The sequence below is a fragment of the Ciona intestinalis genome, unplaced genomic scaffold, assembly GCF_000224145.3.
Source record: "Ciona intestinalis unplaced genomic scaffold, KH HT000070.2, whole genome shotgun sequence".
Lineage (NCBI taxonomy): Eukaryota > Metazoa > Chordata > Ascidiacea > Phlebobranchia > Cionidae > Ciona > Ciona intestinalis.
In genome coordinates, this window is record NW_004190392.2 from 22723 (window position 1) to 37158 (window position 14436).

At 32.8% G+C, this 14436-nt stretch overlaps 1 protein-coding gene across 1 annotated transcript; it reads left to right on the forward strand.

The window, feature by feature from the left end:
* Window positions 1-618: 618 nt before the first annotated feature.
* ci-cmub116 (radial spoke protein CMUB116) lies at window positions 619-7520 on the forward strand. The gene is made up of 15 exons (NM_001161491.1): window positions 619-756; window positions 935-1015; window positions 1438-1623; window positions 1884-2018; window positions 2310-2477; window positions 2837-3012; window positions 3071-3226; window positions 3560-3770; window positions 4070-4245; window positions 4458-4628; window positions 4999-5175; window positions 5337-5458; window positions 5853-5979; window positions 6400-6585; window positions 7104-7520. The coding sequence occupies exons 1-15, from the start codon at window positions 702-704 to the stop codon at window positions 7272-7274; spliced, it is 2298 nt and encodes a 765-aa protein (NP_001154963.1). The 5' UTR covers window positions 619-701; the 3' UTR covers window positions 7275-7520.
* Window positions 7521-14436: the final 6916 nt, after the last annotated feature.

A 14436-nucleotide genomic window follows, 5' to 3' on the forward strand; every position in this document is an offset into this window, starting at 1 on the left:
TATAAGTCTGACTCAAGTTTAAGGGGATTCCCCCTTGTTAAGTCAGCATAATAATACGTCATAATCACGCGAGCTCAAATAGAAATGTGTTATAACGTTTAGACTTTAGATAATAAAATAAACTATAATCTATACGCATCGTTTTTGTGGCTTATTAATAACAAAGTTTATAAATACCATGGCATTTGTTTAGGATAACAAAATAGTGGGTAATATTCATTTAAAGCCAAATATAGCATATAATAATAAATATACATGCGTAGCGACCCTCGAAAAGCAATGCTTTGTAAAACTATATAACAGTACAGTAATACAATATATATATTGTTAATAACTGGTGTTCAAAACTCTTCTGCTACGTATGATATGACGTAGAACGAAACACTATTTCTATGCGTAACTCATAGCAACCACCACAGCTTGTTTACTTTCTATGAAAGATTTATAAAAAGAAGAAAATGCGCGTTTTTTTCTGTTAAAACTACACAAAACTGCGTATTCATCTTGTAAAATATAGAATAAAATTACTATCTGAAGAGCAGTGATAAAATTTAATGACTAAATTCAAATTTTAAACCTGTTTTTAGCAGTGTAAATGTCCCTTATTATTTTGCAGCAGTTTTACAAATGTAAACCTGTAAAGTTTGTAAATCTACACTGAATACACGTTTATTTAATGGAATTTAAGCTTTTCTGATATAATGGCCGACGAACAACCACCAGTAACAGAACCTGAAAAGGAAAATGTAACAAACAGTAAGTAGAACTAATATTTATAACCCTTCACACAATTCTACTTTATAAACTGACAGTATAGTTAATTGACTAATTGTTGCTCAAAACATTTTCAGCTCTGCTTTTAAACCTTTAATCTTTGCTGTAAAATCCTGTAGCATAATCTAGAGTATTTATATTTTAAATTTTGCATTCAAAGTCCCAACTGCTGGAGAATCAACAGAAGTTAGTAATGAAAATGAGGCTGAACCGCAAACGGCACAACCAGTTGAAGCTTCAGGTAAAAACTTATATATATATACTAGGTTGCATATTATGGCAGTTCCTGCCAAGATCTCAAAACACTTTTTTATTATATATATATTTTTTTATTATATATATTTATTATATATATTTTTATTATATATACTATTTTCACTATATACCTTAAAATTTTAAAAATCCTGTAAAATATTATGACCTACAAAGTTAGACACTTGGCAACCTGTAATCGGGCACAAGGTATATGAAACAAGACACTTGAATAAATGAAATTTATTTTTACTCTTTGGTTATAATAATGAAAAGCAAGAGGGTTTACAAAAGCGAAAAAACGGTAGTAACGGTAAAACAACAGTTGATAAAACAGAAAAATAAAAAATGTTTTGGATAAAAGGCTTGACAGTGACACAAACATAAATGTAAAAACCAGATTTTTAACAGATAATGCACCAGTTGAACAACAACGCACAGTGGAGCCAGAGCCAAATGAACCAAGTGTAACAGAGGATGCAACAACAGAAAGGTCAGATTTCCCCGCCACAGCTCCGCAAGAATCGGAGCCTACTGCTACTGAGGCGTCAAAGGCCGAGAATGAAGTAACAGAAGAAAAAGAACCAACTGTGACAGGTGAAAAAAAAATCTGAAACAAAGTTAAAAAATCAAAATTGATAAGTTGGTATGAATATATAAGCAAAATATTGAAACAGAACCTATTTTTAATTTAAGAAAAAGTACTGTATAAAACCTAAAAAACACGCAAATTTGTCAATATTTTGAATTTTTTGGTGAATAAATTTATCAAAAATTGATTGAAAATCATAACCTGTAGAAAATTTTTATTTTTTTTTTAGTCTGAATCTATAGATACGATACCATTTTATTTACAGTAAAGTTCCAACTTGTCCCAAGCAAAGAAGTTATAACAGTAGCCACCCCACTTAATGTAACAATACAACAACTCAGCATGCAACTATCAAGTGATGTAAAAGTCCCAGCTTCCCTTTTGCATTTCTCATATGAAGGTAACTCTTTACGCACAGTTTTCTTCCAATTAGATTATTATTTAATTAAACGGTTTATTACTTATAGTGTTTCTAGCCTTTTTTGTTTTAATCGTAAGCATGTAATAAAGACTTTCGTTTTACCATTACTAGCCATATTTTTACCTTGTTTTGGTAATATTTTATTCAACATGATCATTTTTTCTTGGCAGTGTGTGTGATGACTGTACAGCTGTCATAACTTTACCGCATGTAGCCTCATTAACCTAAGAATTTGGATCAAACTAAAAAGAAATAAATTTTCCATTATAGGCAAGTCAGTTGACCCTGAAACCACATTAAAAGACTTGGGAGTTGCTCCAACTGGTACAATCCAGTTAGATGTGACCTCAAGTGACCCTGTGACATCACCACTTAAAACCACTGGTGCTAGAGAGCAACTTGGGTCATCTGATGTAATAACAGTCAGACTTATTAAAGGTAAGTATTGTGTGGTTTATTATTTACACAACATTTCCAACTGGCGTGTATTGCAGTAGTTAACAGGCCTGCCTCTAGCCCAGAGGTAATGGGTTCAAGGCTCTTTACTGCTACCATTGAGATTGTGTGTCCTTGGGTAAGATACTTAATAGCAAATGCTCAAACCCAATGGTCACTATTGGTTTGTCCGAATTATCAGCCATTAATAAAATCAAAAATCCCAAATAACAAACACCCACAAAGTTATATATGTGGAAACGGATAAGCAGACACAAGTTGTATGAAACAGATCACCAGCATCACAATGACTGACAGAGAATAATAACTTATATTCACCAATTCCTCTTACATTTTTACAGAAAACAATGAATACGAAGACGTAGTGGTTGAAATAGAACGTGCAGTAAAACGTAAACCTTTTCTTGGAGGGTTCCGCCATAAAATATCTGGAGTAGAATACCATCATGCTAATGCACAGACACAAGCAAAGACAAGACCTCCAAGTGGGACTGAAAAGTTTACCAGAGATTGCCAGGTAAGGATGTAAACAAATGAATGTAACTTGTTTGATTCTTACACAAACATTTTCACAGACGGTGTTTGAACGGAACCGAACAAGTCAAACCACGAACACAACTTCGACCCAGATGACAAAAGTTGGTTGTTATGTTTCAACAGAGCAAGACAAACTGTTGGCACCTGGAAAATATACAACTTATCAAGAGTATTTTGCAAGGAGACTAAAAGCTGTAAGTTAATATAGTTTAATTTTACTCTGCTTGTTTTTTGTTATTTTTCACCTGTTTATAAATGTAAAATGTTGTTATGTTATGGGTAAGAGGTATAAGACTTACAAACATGTGTCTTGTGTATAGGTAGACGCCCATGTTATAACTTGACTGTAATCATGATGTGTATACATGCGCTATGTTTGTCTGGTAACAGTGAGCATGAGATATATGTACAAATATATTCAATTATTTCATATAGGGTAATAAGCCAAATCTGGCTAAATCCCAGATCCTTGGCAAGGACCTTACCGACATAGAATAGAATCCTTCATTTTAAAATGATTTTTTTAGGTCATAGTTTTGCAATCTTATTTCCGGAGATGGCAAGCCAGGAGTCTCGTTAGGGAGTTGAAGCTGGATCGAGACAGGAGGATAGAGTGGGAAAAAGAGGAGGAAATAAGAAAAAGAAGAGAAAAGGAGGAACGGATAAAGAAAGAGTTTGAGAGAAGAATGAAACCAAAAACAAAAGAAGATTTTGACCTTCTGTATGCTGCCCTTGAAAGTGGGTTATTGGTTTAGATTTAAACTTTTGGTTGAAGTATTATTTTTTACAATCTTTTGATGTTTTTCATACCTAAAGTCTGTTAACCAATATGGTGACATACTTAAATGGAATGACTACTAGAAAATAAATTTTGTTCGTGTACTGTAAACTAGAAACTCGTAAGCAGGCACTAGGTGTATAAAACATAACACCTATGTTATAACGGCTGTCTGTACCTGCCATTCAAGAAAAAACAAGTTACATTTTTTTTAATAAAACTAATCTTAACACTAATATATTACCTTGCTAATTCATAGAATGGAGATTGGAAGAGCTTGGGCACATCAATGAGGAATTGGAAGGTCCTGAGAGAAAGGCAGCTTTATGTGCGTTGTTAGAACAAGAAACGCAGCTCATAACTTCTATAGGAAGGCATGAGCTTGATGCTGCAAAGAATAATAAAGAAAAACGGATTCAAAAGTTCCTGGATAAGGTAGGGTAGTGTTTTTGTTAGAATAGAATATATTTTTCATGAATTTTTTCGCTTACCCTCATAAAAGTTACATACGTGGTAACTCCAAAGTGGATACAAGCTGCATGCAACAGAACATCTGTGTTATAATGCCCATCATTGCCCTGCCAGGCAAGGATAAATAAGATTCATTCATTCAAAATATAATTGGGAAATACTGTTCTTATCCACAGGCTGCAGCCCCTAAACGATGGAAAGCATACGACGGTCGTTACACCGAGATGGACACACAATATACTATACGTGCCAAGGAAATGAGAGATATATACAACAGTATTAACATGAAGTATCTCACACAAGATGAACGCCTGGATGTTCTACTGACACTCAAACATACTGTAAAGGTAATATCTTATAGTTAGTAAAGGTACTTATTATATTTGGTGCAAAAGCGGTTTTTTCTCAAAATTTTCTATTTTTTCTATTTTTAACCTAGCTAGAATACGTTCTTTCTATTTTCTTGTAACTTTTTTTATACCTATTTTTCGTTTAGTCTTAGTGTTTTCTTTCGTTTTAAACTTTTTGTAGCTCTCTACATTATTGTTTTCCATTTCATTCTTTAAAAACCTTTTTCCATCTCTCTCTTTCTTATTGTTTTTATTTTTCTCTTCTCTCTCCCCAGTCTCTTTTTCCCCCTCTCTCTCTCTTTTAAGTTTTACCTTCTTCTCTCTCTCCACCAATCTCATATTACCTTCTTCTCCTTCTCTCTTCCAGGAGCATGATTGCAAACTGACAAGAGAAATCATAGAACTGATCGACCGAGAAGCGGATTTACTAATGCGAGGAGTAGTGGAAGCAAACTTGGAAGGATTGAGGAAGAGGATCGCAACTCTCTTCCTCCAGTATTGCAAGAATCCTCTCTTTAATCCGGAAGCCGCAAGATTGCTAAAGGTTATTTATATATTTGTGCACGAGGTGTATGAATACAGTAAATACACCATGTGTGTCTGGCGTATAAGAAGACACCCATGTTATGACAGTGAGCATAAGATAATCAATAAACACCGACCTGTTATACCTTGAAACATAAAACATCAATTTCCCCCCAAAAGGTTCCACAAGACCCCAGTACACTGAGGAAAGATATTTACTTCTGTCCAAGTGCCAACCAATATCTCCCATCAACTGAGTTTAAAATACAAGCAAACTCAAGATCGGTCGGAAAATGCAGAAAGTAAGTTATCAACAATTTCTTACTGATTTTCATATTTTTACAATTGATTTTATTTATATCTAATATATTTTTTTTTATTTAAAACATTTAAATCTTTTTTGCTAGCATACAAAATTTTTCCCATGCTATTACATTTAAATATATAAACATGTTATAACGTCTATTGTTGCTTACCATACAAGCTTAAAAAAGTTACGTTAATTCAAAAAAACAAAACAGTCATATTGTACCAAAAAGCCAATAGATGCACTAAAAAAATTGTATAAACATCTTTTAATGAATATCATTGCCCCGCCATACAATGCTAAAACTTACATTCATTCATTAAAAACCCAAACAATTACATTATGATTAGGACCTAAACGCTAACTAAGACACCTAAATATTCCTACAGAGTTCAACAACTGGACAATGCAGCTCGTACTAGACAGGATTATTCTCACTACAGAATCATGTTGCGTGATTTACGACGCACCGAGGAAGGATATGCTGATAATAGTCAGATTGCTTATCTTATACAGGTATGTGTGTCTAATGTAGTCAAAGGTTTACCCGTTGGGCATGAGGTATGTATACCATGTGTCTCTAATAGATAAGAAAGTCACCTATGTTATAACTGGACAGTGAGCATGAGGTGTATGAATACATTATGTGTTAATGGTGTATAAGAAGACACCCATGTTATAACTCTGCAGTGAGCATGAGGTGTATGAATACACCATGTATGTCTGGTGTATAAGAAGACACCCATGTTATAACTTGGCAGTAAGCATGAGGTGTATGAATACCACATGTATGTCTGGTGTATAAGAAGACACCCATGTTATAACTCTGCAGTGAGCATGAGGTGTATGAATACCACATGTGTGTTTGGTGTCTGATGTAATACTTAACAGAGCAAGTTTCACCAATACATTATTTTATTTCTCCTAAAACTTCAGGAAAAAGATCTCCAATACCTTGTTGAGAACATATGGGGATCACAGAGCATCCTAAGTGCGTGGGATGACTTATATGACCTTATGCTTGTAAGATGGGATAAAGATGAAGAATGGTCCCCTTGGAATTGCATCTTGCTCACTAAAGATGAAGCCACAGCTCATTCAAGGCTTGATCATCTGAATGAGGTAAAAAAATTGTGTTAGTTTATTATGGAGGGCATGGAAATGTAATGGATGAATAAACTTGGTTAATCCTCGCGTGGCCGGGAAACAACAGTGGTTATAGCATGGGTGTTTTGTTTCATACACCTCTTGCCCGATTATGAGTTACCACTTATGTAACTTTGTGGGTGATTATTGTTTTTCTGTGTTGCCACAATTTAGACTACCCATTAGTAATAAGAGTTGTATGAAACATAACACCTGTGTTATAACAACTGTCGTTGCCACGCAAAGATACTTTGTGGGTGATTATTGTTTTTCTGTGTTGCCACAATTTAGACTACCCATTAGTAATAAGAGTTGTATGAAACATAACACCTGTGTTATAACAACTGTCGTTGCCACGCAAAGATAAAGAAGATACATTCATATATTCATGTCTGTAAAATAGAATACCTGTGTTAAAACAACTGTCATTGTTCTGCCACAAAAGGATGAACATAATAAATTCATTTATTTTAAACACTCACTTTGATTTCCAGGCATACGGGCAAGTTTTCATCCTGAAGGTGCAAAATAAACACACACTGGCTCGCATTTACTTCAGTAGACTACCTGGTATGTCTGAGCAGTTGAGACGGAAGGTCACAGGGTCACAGAGGCTTCCTGGTCCGGGAGAAGTGAGGGGGAAAAACGCATTAAGTGCTTTTTAAACATCTTTTTTTAAACTTTTTTTGTTAAATTTCCATTATTTTTGGGGGTCGTATTTTGGAAATTTTTCGTAATTTTTTAAGCACTTTGAAATTTTTGTTACATTTAGTGCTTCTGTCCAGTAGTTTTTAATATTTATTTTTTAACAGGAATTATAGAAATTTACCATTGATTTTCATGTTGTTTATTTTATGCTGTGATGTAAATTTTGAGTTTTTCGTGAATAAATGGTGCAGACTTGTGTTTTATATAACATGGATTATTCTATATATTCTAAAAAGTTAAGACAACTGTTTTTAAAATTTTGATTTATTATAGAATCATTTTTAGAACAGATCAGAGCAGAGTATTTACAGCAGAATTAAAGGAATGGTTATATGGAATTTGTTAGTTTGATTTTGGAAATAAAAGAATTACTGAATTAATATGAACAAAACAGAACTTTTGATTTTCTTAAATTTACATAAAAATACAAGAGTTGTAAAAATGTACAAAATCTAGCAAAGTCCAAAACGTTACTATCGTATTGAATTAGAATAAAAAAAACAGAATTCTGTTTTTACATTAAAATGGGTTGCAATTATATCCAAATTTTTTATTTTGGTAACACAAAATTTTGACCAGTATAAGAAACAGTGCAGTAAAAAGATACAGCAGTACCCTAAAATTAACCAAAAAACAATTTTTGTTTTTTTTTAAATGTACATAAAAATGTTGGTTTCAAACTATTCAAGTAGAACCAGTAGAGTGAATAGTTCAGTTAAAAACCAGCAGTACCTTAATAACCAACCACAACCTTTAAATTATTGCAAAATGCAGTTATTTATGTGTTGACTGGACATTGGGTAAAATGTGCAAAAAAGTCACACACAAAATTATTGCTTTTTAGACATGATTTCAAAGTATGCATACATGAAATTTTAGTCAGCCTAAAACGGTTTGTAAAAACTCGTTTTATCATAAAATATCAGCTTGTATGCTTTTTAATGAAAATTCATGCTCTGTAAACAAGGTTTACAAGAAAACAATTAGGAAGTTTTGTCATCATAAAGCAGTTCTGAGACTCAAAACATTTCAGCTACAAAGCTTACAAATGAAAATAGTTTAAGCGTTTTAAACAAAGTTACGTTATAACCTTGTTTGGCACTATTACTCATCTTTTTGTTATTTGTTCGAATATCAATCGATTTTGATATTTTACTAAAACAAACAAATATGAGAATACTTTAAAAATAATTACTTTAACCCAGTGGTTACAACTGGTTAAAGTAATTAATCAGCTAGGTTGCATAGTTTGCAACAAGCAGGGGGGGGGCATGAGGTATACAAGGCCACCATATATGGTTCCTATACGGTGCATATATAAATGCCATGTCATAACTTGACATATAGTTTTATGATTGCCATAAAAATATTGCTATATAGGTAAACCAATCTTTGTCTAAGCAATGTTCCATTGAAAGACATATTGGATATTTTTTTTATATCTTACCAACATAAATGTGAATTATTCATCCTCTTGCAGCGGGGCAACGACAGTCGCTATAACAAGGGTGTTCTGTTTCACACACCTTGTGCCCGCTTACAAGTTACTTTGAATTAATTCATGAATGTATTGATAATAGTTTATGGACAACCCATAAGGGACTACTGGGTTGGAGAAATTGCCCTAAGTGTCTTACCCAAGGACACATGCGCCCACAATTGTAGCAGCTCTGAGCCTCAAACCCATAACCTCTGGGCTGGAGACAAACTACTAATTTACCATGGCGCCGGACAACAGTGCAAGCATATGCAACTGCATAGTAAATGTTGTTTATAGACAGCAATATTTCTATCGCTTGTCTTTATCTACAACAAACTCTGAATCACAGAGTCTACTTTAAAAAAACCCAAAATTGTTTTAACTAACGTAAAATTTTAGGTTAGTCATGGTAGCAAAACTTTTATCAAAAGTTTTTGCATATTTCTTATAAAATTTTAACAACATTAATATAATTTTAAAAGGTAAATGGGTTATTAAGGTACAGTGCTATCAAAAATGCACAAACAAAGTAAAAGTAGTGCAATAATTACACAAGACTTGAAAAAGATAGAAAAATGATAGAAAAGCGGAATAGTGGAATAAAGGCACAGAAATCTCATAATTTATAAAAAATATTAATTTGAAAAAAGCTTCTAATTCTGCTCTTAATTTTCTTAGGTGAATATTAGAAATTTGTACTAAGCCCAATATTCTGATAAACGAAAGTATAGCCTATATAAGATTTCTGTGTTTGAAGAAATATTTTACAGATTCCGATATGCCATTTACAAAGCAAAAACTTACTCTGATTGTCTTAAAGCTAAAGTTTTTATTTACATTCTATTGCCTTGTATATCAGGTCTACTAAGCAACAGAAACTGTTACCCTGATATTAATCTTGTTGCTGAAATTTCTCACTGGGACTGTAAAGATCCATTTCTTCATTATCTAAAGAAACTGCCTGCATTTGCATGAAATTCTTCAACTTTACATTGCCATCGTTTTCAGTGGATATTTTCAGCTGCTCAGCGGCATCAATGGTCTCCTTATCTGATTAAAAATAATAAGACCTAAGAATTTTTCTGAAAAAAATAAGTTGAAAAGTTTTGATAAAAAATTATAAATTGAACAGTTTTATAAATTGAGCCAAAGTAAAATTAAATTCTGTTGGAAGTAAAATAGAATTTACCTACTGAAGATATCGTTAATCACTATTAATACCTTTTTCTAATAGAATACAAGCCCTTTACCACTAAATACCTAAAGAACAGAGTTTCAAACAATTAAAAAGGAAAAAGGGTGAACCTTTTTATTGTTTAAAGGAATAATTGCTTTTTTGTTGTGATTTTTGTTGTCTTATTTGAAAAAGAAGGCAGAACAAAGTTTTTAGAGGCCTTTTCAAGCCAAGAAATTAATTTTAAAGTTAATTGCATTAAATAAGTTGTCCCAATATAACAAAAAACACCAGAGATAGGTACCACCAATTACTACAATGAAATCCAACTATTTGAAGTTGGGAAAAGAAAAAGAATACATGCGTTAAAAACATGTGCAGCAAAAACGCAAGCTTTTAACAAAACTTATTTTAGATTAAAACACAGGGTTTAATAGCACTGGTTTGGATTTTGGACATAACACGCACCAAACAGAAATGATTGTTCAAAAACATGACATTAGCATGTGTCTGCATGCAACTTACAGTTTACCATTATACACTACATGAATAGGCGATAGTTTCAGTTCATAACAACCATGTTAAGTCACTGCATAAAATGTAACATTTGAAACATAGAATTAGAAATAGTTTTAAACTACTGGTTTCCTTGTTTTTTTCATCCTTTTTGTAATGTAATAAAAGCTTTAAAAATTAAAGCACTACCAGTGTTTCCTAACAACTATTTTAAGATTATTTTGTATCAATATTAGTGTGAAACAAAAAAGATTGGAAAACACTGGTGGTGTCTAGGTTTAATAGAACAATTTCCTACCGATTATTTGAAAATAAAAACTAATCGATTTTACAACCAAATAAAAGGTTATTGTTTTTATGTTCAAACCAATTTATTGTGTTCTTTTTTTATTAATCTAAATATTTTTAAACTTGTTAAAATTAAAAAAAAAGTTTAAACATTCATTTTCTTACCTCTGTCAAGGGCACCGCTTTGATAACCCCATAAATAGTCAGTGAAAGCCTTTATTCCTGTATAAGTAAAGAGTTATAAGTGCCTGTTCCATTCTATATGAGTTGGGACTTTGTAGAGGACCTGGGATTTAGAACACCCAGGATGCTTACATATGTCGCCCATGCAACCAGTGTGACACAGTCTTAGCCTAAGTAAATGTACACACAGTGCTTTTAACAGTTACACCCAACTTAAAAGATCCCATATATTACAGTACAAAGCACTACATTAAATAAGATGTCCTAATTTAAAACATATCTATATATTAGCAAATCTCAACAATGCCTTCTACCCTTACCTACCAAACCAAAGTTGAAAAAAGTAGGAAATTAACTTGGCAACTTTACCATGCAGTTACTTTGGTTTTCCAAGAATATATTTCGCCAATTTAAAAACAGCCATTAACTTTGGTAATCCGTAACCTGGCTTAAAATAGAAAAATAAGTAATTTTAACAACAAAACACATGAAGTTATATCCACCTTTTTCCACAATCATACTAAGGATAGTTGTACATCCATAGTTTTGCTGAAGTGCATCAGGGTAGCGGGCTGTTTTTCCGCGAACTGCTTTTCCAGTCTCCAAAGTGGGATTTACATTCGCATATTTTGGTTCTTGTATACAAATATGGTCTTTGTTATCTTAATTAAATAAACAGATAAACACGTTAAATAGATTATTTACCTATGGAGTATATTATATATTGTTAACAATACTTTACATCACCATATTACAACAATGTACATACACTATTGTAATCTTTTTACCAATGGTAAAATTCATTAACTTTTAAACGCAACTGACCTGTATATTCCTCTGTAGTGAATGCAGACACACCTCTGCTTTGGCGACCATCTAGAAATAAATAAAATATATGATATATATAAAACAAGATTTCACAGCTTTACACTGACATATATAAATGAATGCAACTTATTTATTCTTATGTGGCGGGGCAACTACAATCGATATAATACGGGTTCTGTTTCATGCACCTAGTGCCAGATTACAAGTTACAACAAATGTAACTTTGTGGGTGATTTTTGTTTGGATATTTGCCTAAAAACACATTTCCCACAATGGTAGCAGTGTCAAGCCTTGAACCCAAATCCTCTAGTCTATAGGCAAGCATTTTGAAGTTCAAAACATTAATTAATAAAATTTAACTACACACATATATATATATATGTACCTAGCATGGTTGGTAATACAGTGTAGGGGACCTCAAAATATGGGCATGTAGCCGTATGCAAGCAGTACAGTTCAGTAAAGTCTTCTTTTTTCAAGTTGTTGTGAATGTTTTTACACCTGATAAAGAATTGAAATATGAAAACTAGTAAAGATCAATATATAAATAAAAAATTCCCAACATGTATTAGTAACTTGTAAAATATGAATTTTTAATATATGAATGGCTTTTTTGTTTGTAGTGTGATGTTTACTATGCAATTGAACATACATTTGGGTCTGCAAGGTCTCTGCCCTCTGGTTTAATAAATGAACTAACTTATTCGTGCGTGACGGGGCAAAGGCAGTACTTCTTTTGCTCAAGGCCACATATGCCCACTAAGCAGCTACACATATTACTTTGGCTAGAGGCAGGACCGCCTTGGCTTTGCAATGTACCATAAAAGATCCAATAGGAAGTAAACTTACGTTGTACACTTTACGACTCCATCATCCTCGCATGGGTAATATTCAAAACCAGATTTTGCCAATTGCAGTCGAGCTTCTACAGAGAAAACTTTCTGGCCTTTAAACGAGTGCCAGCGTTGTAGAAACTCTTTATTTAGTTGTTTGTCCTACATGAAACATAACAAAAAAACACACTGAAACTGGCAGATTAAAGTTGTGACATGGACAGTGGCGCAGCCAGAAAAAAATAAGGGAGAGGGCATTAGTCAATTTTTTTTTTAATTTTTTTTTTGGTTTAAAGGGGGGGGGGTTGCGACCCCCTAACCTCTCTTCCCTCCTCCTTTAGACACACGTAATACTCTAACTTTCAGATGAAACAGTCTGTTTATATAAAATTAAGATGATGTTATGTGTGTCTTAAGGCCCCAATACTGCCACAATAAATAAGGTTGGAACATACACGCCAAGCCTAAGGGGTCAGAGTAGGAATACTTTGGCATTTCTGCAATATATTATTCATTAAACAATAAACATTACAACCAATGAAGTGAAATTTGTTTGAGGTAAAAAGTGAAAACCAATAAGGTGAAATTTGCAGGAATGTGCGTCTAACTATCCCTGCCTCCCTTGTGTTTATATTGGTGGAAAAATATGGTTTAAAAGTATTTTTATAATATTTTTAAAACATGATTAACACAGTAATACTACCCACTTTCTGTGATACAGAAAACTGTGCTGAACTCCCATTTCCTGAATTATTCAACAGGTTGTCAGATGCATCTGTTTAAAGTAATTTAAAATTAAATGTCTAATTTAGTATTAACACCAATATATAGTAATGCGGGGCAAGATGGGATATATTTAGCACATAATATCCATATATCTCTCCCGTGTTTTAAACAATTAACAACGGTCTATGGGAGTCGTAAAGATAAGGCTTTATAATTCCCTGAAACTTCTTTGTTTACTACCAAATAAGCTGAGAAAATAGAAGGAAAAGGTGTCCCATGTCCCAATATTGACTTATATAAGTGATTTTGTATAAACAGATCAGACTATCTGTTTTGTGATAAGGGTAAGTGGCTGCAAATGTGTTTTATGACACAGTATTCAGACACATTTTGCTCAATACCAAGTTATGAAAGAGTTTTTATGAAAGAGAATTTTTAAACACAGCAGTATACATGGTTACTATATCCATCCTATTTTGACTACCAAACTGTATAATATGGGTGTATTTTGTTGGGTAAAAAGTTCAAAGCTTTTGGCAATCATGAATAAATGTAACTTGAATTATCCACTTGTGGCCGGAAAAGGACAGTCGTTTAACACAGGTGTTCTGTTTTACCTACTTCATGCTCGCTTATAAGTTACCATGTATTATATATGATCATTAATCTTATGCTCTCTGTTCAGATATCATGATTTTACTGTTGTGTTTATGCATGGGATTTTGACTTAATTAATAGACAAGACACAAGAAGAAATTTAATATATTACTCACCATTGTTGTAATCGACCGGCATTGTGGGGAACTATGGAAAAATAAATAAGATCTGTTTACGCCTACGTAAGATAATGTATAAAGTCATATCACACTTGCACATTACAAATGGTAGCTTTATACCTTGTATTAGCATGTGATCTGTAAGGTTTTTGATAGGTAACTAAACAAATGTATTTGTAAAGATAAATCTACTCTATTGAGTAATCTTCATATTATTAAAACTGTAAAATGCACAATAGTACTTTAAATTCAGTATAAAGATTTTAAAATCAATTTTTGAACATTGTATACATATGTTTTATAGTGGGGACACTT

Coding starts and splice junctions, on each gene's coding strand:
- ci-cmub116 (NM_001161491.1), top strand. CDS start 702: ATGGCCGACGAACAACCACCAGTAACAGAACCTGAAAAGGAAAATGTA. Junction 1,016..1,437: donor ACAACCAGTTGAAGCTTCAG/GTAAAAACTTAT, acceptor GATTTTTAACAG/ATAATGCACCAGTTGAACAA. Junction 3,227..3,559: donor TTGCAAGGAGACTAAAAGCT/GTAAGTTAATAT, acceptor TGATTTTTTTAG/GTCATAGTTTTGCAATCTTA.